The sequence below is a fragment of the Asparagus officinalis genome, unplaced genomic scaffold, assembly GCF_001876935.1.
Source record: "Asparagus officinalis unplaced genomic scaffold, Aspof.V1 AsparagusV1_Un275, whole genome shotgun sequence".
Taxonomy (NCBI): domain Eukaryota; kingdom Viridiplantae; phylum Streptophyta; class Magnoliopsida; order Asparagales; family Asparagaceae; genus Asparagus; species Asparagus officinalis.
In genome coordinates, this window is record NW_017972540.1 from 42,563 (window position 1) to 49,488 (window position 6,926).

Below are 6,926 nucleotides of genomic sequence, written 5' to 3' on the forward strand. Positions count from 1 at the left end.
TTTTGGAGATCTCCAAAAGAACTTCCAAAACAGAAGGCCTAATAGTAGCTTGTTTCTGCAAAAGTAACGATTATTTTTTTTAAGTCAGTATCATAAGAGACTTTGAAGAGGCATTTAGTTATATACCTGAAGCTCCTGAGGAGTACTCTCCTCTAGAATCACGCCAAGGAGCTGAATGGTCATCTGTGTAAGCATATGAGAATATAAATCATGACATGGACTAAGAACTTTGCTATTATATGATGATAATGATACATAACAATACTTCATGTAATGCACATGCTGAAGTATAGGAAAGAATAAGATGTCTCCCTATATTCCCAAATAAAATGGGTTCCATTATTGGTTATATTTTTTTGTGGCGTAACCAACAAATGATTATTTTTTTCGACCATGTGTAAGGAAATAAAACAAGTTTGGATATACAAGTAAAAGAAAACATAAATTTAGTAGGAAAAAAAAATACTCGTAATAAAAAATAGGGCTTAATTGCGAATAGACCCCTATATTATCGCCTAGTTGCGGGTAGACCCCTTGTAGTTCTATTTGTGCAAATAAACCCCTACAATATTTGCCCAAGTGCAGATAAACCCCTCAGTGAACCTTTTCGAAAAGTTAGCAATTTGAGGTCTATCCTCACTAATAGTATTAGTTACAAGGGGTCTATCCGTGTCCTAAAAACTCTTTTGACTCCTTTAAGAGCCAAAAAAAATCACAAGAGGTCTATCCGCACAAATAGAACTATAGGGGGTCTATCTACAATTGGGCGATACTTTTTTTGGGGAGCGGGGAGGTATCCACACTTATCCCAAAAAATAATGATCCTTATATAGGCCTAAAATTAATTATCTGCTAAAGAAATTAAATTATTTAATATATTGACTAGGGAAAAGAAAATTATTGCTTCAGCCAAGAATCATACAGACTTCTAATCCACATTACCTTGGTACTATTATGAAGCCATACCTGTACTCATACCCAACACATACCTGCACCGTACCCAAACCTCTTGGACACTTCTTGAATACATGAATATATTTATTCGGCCTATACTCAATTATATAAGACATGTTTTAATTTAAAACACTCCTCATACACTTCTTGAATGTATATTCTATACTTCACATCTATTTCTTATATATTGAGCCTATGAAGCACGGACACGCATAGCATGAAGCCGTGTCGTGTCGTGTCCGTGTCGGACACACGTGTCGAACACACGTATCCTATGTATTTTTTAGGATTTGCCTCGTGTCGGCGTGTCGGATGGTCGTGTCGGATCTGTGTCCGTGCTACATAGTATTGAGCTTATGTAAATGAAAAAATAATATAGATCTTATGTAAATTATTAATTTCAATACATATAACTATACGTAACATGCATATATATAGTCTTTGTCCCCGTACCCTACCTTTTACAAATTAATTTCAATACATATAACTTTACGTAACATGCATATATATAGTCTTGTCCTCGTGCCCTACCTTTTACAAATTTGTCGTGTCACGTACCCGCACTCGTACCAGTACCCGTACAAATGCAATCTAGCTTCTAATACTTCTACCCTAGCCCTCATCATTAAGCTAATGGTCCTGACAAGTTATATTTAATTAGCAAGATCCTCTTAAATTAGAGTTTATTGTGTCAAAACTTTAAACTTCCACGTAAGCTTCAGAGTTTCTTGTATGAAGTCTAGTGTAGGCAGGTACCCACAACATCGTAATTCAAGGGCATGTTTGGGAACTTGGCTTATAATCCACTTGGCTTATAATAAGCCAAGTGGATTATAAGCAAAAGTGTTTGGTTAAAATAGTGGATTATAAGCAAAAGTGTTACGTTAAAACAGTGGATTATAAGCCGCATTCAATAGGAGAGTGTTTAGCAATGGATGGATTATAATCCATCATGGTTGTCAAAATGACCAAAAAAGATTTGACTCTAAAGTAATGAGGTTGGAGATAGAGGAATATGCTTTGGAATATCTTAAATGTTGAGGGGTAACTTGGTCAATTGTCTGATCAAACTATGTGCCTTATAAGCCACCAAAAAATAAGTTGGGTTAAAGCAGCTTATTTTTTAGACTTATAAACCAAAATAAGCTGGTTATCAAACATGTCTCAATGGCTTATAAGCCACAAAAGTGACTTATAAGCCCATCTTTTGGGTTAAAGCAGCGTATTTTTTTGGACTTATAAACCAAAATAAGCTGGTAATCAAACATGTCTCAATGGCTTATAAGCCACAAAAGTGACTTATAAGCCCATCTTTTGGAGAAGCTAGGCTCATGCAATGTTTTAAATATCGGCCGATAAAACGATATTATTGGCGATTTATCAATTTTGGGGGCCTTCCGCTATGATAAGTTCGATTCTAAATCGGTTATCGTTTTTAGATGTTTATCGCTGAAAATACGACGATAAAGTGAGTTATCGGCCGATATTGTCAGCCCAAAAATCAAAATTATTTGTCTTTGATTTGCGTTTTGACTTCAGGCAACAGGCACCTAGTCAATGCATTTTAAACCCTACTCGACCCGAGTTTGTACCATTGGTCAGTGATCCTAAACATAATTATTTACATTTTGGTATGCTTATATTTTATTAAATATGGTTAGATTATATTTTAGAATATTATATTATGTATATCACCATCCGGTAATGTCATTCTGATAAATACTATTTACCCCCGATATCCACTATCCAGTATGGATTTTGACTGTCCGATAAATCTTCTATAACCGATATTTAAAACCTTAGGCTCATGCCTTCCAAAATTGAGATGTGGACCTGGACCTATAGGTTAGGCATACATATGCAAACACTATAACATTTTTCTTTTTATTGATATGCGTTCACACAACATAGTTGTGACTCGAAGATGCATGCTTTGAAGACATAGTATTTAGTAAATAAAGCTAAGTAACAAGTCCAAGGCCTGAACTTTCTCCTCACGTTCACTCAATAACATGCAAAATTACTACATATGCCTCTTGTCATAATGTTTTTGTCTAACAAGTAACAAGTATTACTAGTTGCTAGTTGGAGAATGGATAATTCCTTACTCCTTAGTAGTACAACTGAAGTGCTTGACCAGTAAGATCAAGCTTTCCTTTGCCTATCTACCAATGACATACAAGTGCAAGATCAAACCCCAACCATATGGATAAAATGACCACTAAACATGCAATCAGTTCAAAAGATGGAAAATTCATAATTTAAAATTAAAACTCACTTAAAGACAAAAGAGATTGTTATGCTAAAAGACGAGGAGCAGATATTATACAAGTCCTTCATTGCTAGTCATAGCAACTAACAGTTCTATGTAGTAATCCTAATACCAAATTGTGCTAGTATAACAATCATGCTAGTTACATGTGTCAGCGGTTGTTATATTAGTAAAACAAATAGTTAGGTGCTATCACCATAGAATTGTCAGTATATAGCAAAAAAGACTTAAAAGTAGAAATAGAAGGTTAGAATCATAGTCAATTTGAATTCTTGAGGAGTTAGTTAAAGAAGCTCCCCTAAAAAGAGCAATTATACCAACCCACCTTATATTGATTTTTGTCCTTCCCACCCCACATTTGCCCCTCCCTCCTATTACTAATCAACTTTAATATTCCAAATTTTGCTCCTCACCCAAGAGGACAAGGTCAAAGCCTAGGCGAGTCTGATAAATTCATAAATCCATGACCCAATATGGTAAGACTAGCCCTATGGCATTGAGGGGCTCTTTGGTTGCTTTTTTTAAAGGTAAAATGGCGGTGCAGCCTTCTGAGTTTGTTGTTGTTTGTTTGCAATGTTAGGAGCATGGTAAAATGCTGACTTGTCCACCAAGAAGCTGATGTGTCAATGTAAACCCAACTCCATCCAAAACAGAGCGATTTGACTGTAAAGCTGAAATGTGTCAGACTAATTAATTAAAAAATTAATTTTTCCCAACAAATTCACACCTATATTTTTAGGGTTACCTCCTTCTCTCCCTTCTGTCTCTTCTTCTTCTTCTCCATCGCAGCTCTATAATCCCCAAACAAAATGTATGATGGAGTTCACTGGCATCTATCACCACTCTCTTCCCTCCTCCTCCTTCAATGCCGGTATCGAATTCGTCCAATCCCTCTCCTCCAATGCCACTATCGAATTTGTCAGTGCTCGGATGTTATTGAGAATAAGATTGTGATTTGTCCGAAGGGGAGTGGGTTTAGGATGCAAATTATCCTCTATAGGATTCTAGGGATTATGAGTTCTTGCCTGAGGGTTTTCGATGCTTGAAAAATATGAGGCCTGATCAGTTGTCTGCTAAGTCGAGGTGGCAACCGGCAAGATGTAATTGTACTAGATTTTTGTTTTTGATTCTGTTTAGTTCGAGAACTTATGCTCAATTTGTTTTTCAACATGGTTGTTTAGTTCAATGGAAAGACTCAACTAATGATTTTGAGATTTGATACGTTAGATTTGTGTGATTGTGAAGTTTAATGTGTAGTTATATTTATGAAGACATATGCTCAATTATGAGGCTTTATATTACCATGTTGCTGGTTAATGACTTTTTCATTGGTTAGCAAAAAACCCGCAAATTATTGATTCTGGTACTTGACATATTTGACTTGTATATGTTTGAAGTTTACTTTTTACTTGATTAACGCTATAGTTTTTTGCTGCAGAAAATGTAATGCTATAAACTTTAAAGCAGCTATTGGAGACAATGCTTGCCTAGCAAAAAAAATTCTCTTTGACTTTAAGATTTATGCTTAGTTTGTTGTAGGGATGGGTGTTTTATTTAATGAATTCACTTGAGAATTGATGTTATTTGTGAAATCATTTGATGGCTAATGCATATTCCTTTGATCAGAGATTTTTTTTTTAAATCAGAGAATTGAGCAACAAATTATTGATTTTGATATATGCTCTATTTGATTTGTATACAAAGTATGAAGTTTGATATGTAGTTGTTTTATAACATAATGGAGAGTAACGCTATGAACTTTTGCCTAAGTTTAACTTTTTTTAGAAATATATATTATCTTTTGCTTTATGATAGAAAATTCTTATTTTAGGATACTAGCTGAGAGATAAATTGAGTTGTTAGATCTTTTTTGTGTTTTATGGAGGTAATTTTACCCATGGGTAATGAATCTCTTGAATAAAGTCCACATACTATCACTTTTCAAGGTTGCATCATCCAATCCAAATAAGGGTTTTAGTATCATTTTAGGATTCACAAGAAATCCAAATCAAACAATGTAAAAGCCCAAATGGAAAATGGTGAGGTGGACAACCACTTTCCATGGGGTGTCATAAATACCGACATTTACACAAAACATACAAACAGCTCATTACATTGAGGTGCTTTGGTAGTCTGGTGCCTATAGATTCCTTTGCAAAGGAATTTGGCACCAATTTGCCATGTTAAAGTTGGGTTGACAGCCAATTATAAACCGCCACCTCTTCATGGAGCTTGTGATCCACAACTTATCTATTTAAGTGTTAATGAAAGATGATGTACTTAAGTGTTAAGGCCACGTTTGCTTTTTGTCCCCATACAGGTATTGTACTCTCCGGACTACAGTACTAAGACTGTACCATCCTAAGACTATTTTAGTCCAATCCAGTGTTCATTTTCACACTGACCAACATTTAGACTAACTTAAAATAGTCCATACCAAACCTAGTGTTTGTTTTTAGTAGGATTATGACCGTTTGGTCTAATATCATAACTAGAAAGACCTTTTTGCCCTCAAATCAACTAATATCACATTAATGTACCTATTTGAAAAAAAAATTCAAAATTTAGACATGACGTTGTCCAAAAAGTCAAAATTCACTTGAATAGTTTTAAAAATATTATGGTACATATTTCCTTACCACAATTTACGACGAAATATTGAAAAAGGTACTATTCATTAAGTGTTGTTACTAGCATTCTTGACCATATCATATATTATTTAAAAATGATTTCCAAGTTGCCTCCACATGTCGCACATCCCACACACTCCCCGTCCACAATTGTTGAGTCATAAAAGCTCGCCCACTCGAATTAATTGCCTCGATCAGCGTTTGATTCATTTCACAACAATCAAATTTCCTTTTCTTTTTGTTCTTCTTTTTGTGCTCTGTGTGATCTGTGTGATAGAAATAAAAATGGTAGAAAGACATACCAGCAAACAAATATTTCACAGAAATATATTCTGCAATAATAATTTGCCCAAAAAAAAGAGAGCAGACTCAGGAAAAAGTCTATATAACTAAAAGGATGTGGGCTTCTTTGTCAAAAATATTAATCCCCCAGGTGATTAATACTTGGTTTGTAAAGGTCGGGATGAAGTTGGATTAGCTTAGTCTCCTTGTTGGGTATTAAGTAGCCCCTACTGAAATATAATATGGCCCGGATTAAACAACAAACACAGACTAAAGAGGTGGGTCCAGACTATTTTACAATAGAACACTCACTTTTCAGAAAAACAAACGTGGCCTAAGTATTTTAAAATCCTATTGTTTGGATTGAGGGGAATAAGGGAGAAGGGAAGTTAGGGGAACCATTCACCTCGTTTGGGAACATTTAGAAGGTGAAGTTATTCACCCTAGTTCCCCTTAGTTCACCCCTTAATAGTATAAAATTTGTTACCCCCCAAATTGGGTTGTAACCAAGGGGAAGAGAACTCCCTTCCCTTCCCTTCTCTTCTCTCACCTAGTTTCCCTTAACTTCCCTTAACCCCATTGAAATCCAAACACGCCCTTTAAGAGAGCATTGAGGAGTTATTAGGTACAAGCAGAGAGCATTGAGGAGTTATTGGGTACAAGGCCAACATAATAATGTTTCAATGAAAAGCTGTACAACTACACAGCTATCCAATTATCCGATTTTCCCTCTTAAGAGTTGTGGGGTGTATATTTTCTTTGTAAAGCAACTCAGGTGGAATGAAGAC

The 6,926-nt window shown here is 35.3% G+C and overlaps 1 protein-coding gene across 1 annotated transcript in view; it reads right to left on the minus strand.

The window, feature by feature from the left end:
- LOC109827516 (peroxisome biogenesis protein 22-like) overlaps positions 1-6,926 on the minus strand; it is a 10,385-nt gene that overhangs the window by 2,766 nt on the left and 693 nt on the right. Inside the window, exons 4-5 of the mRNA XM_020394529.1 lie at positions 127-183; positions 3-55 (exon numbers count right to left, since the gene is read on the minus strand). Of these exons, the coding sequence (XP_020250118.1) occupies positions 3-55; positions 127-183 (110 nt within the window). The remainder of the gene's footprint in view (positions 1-2; positions 56-126; positions 184-6,926) is intronic.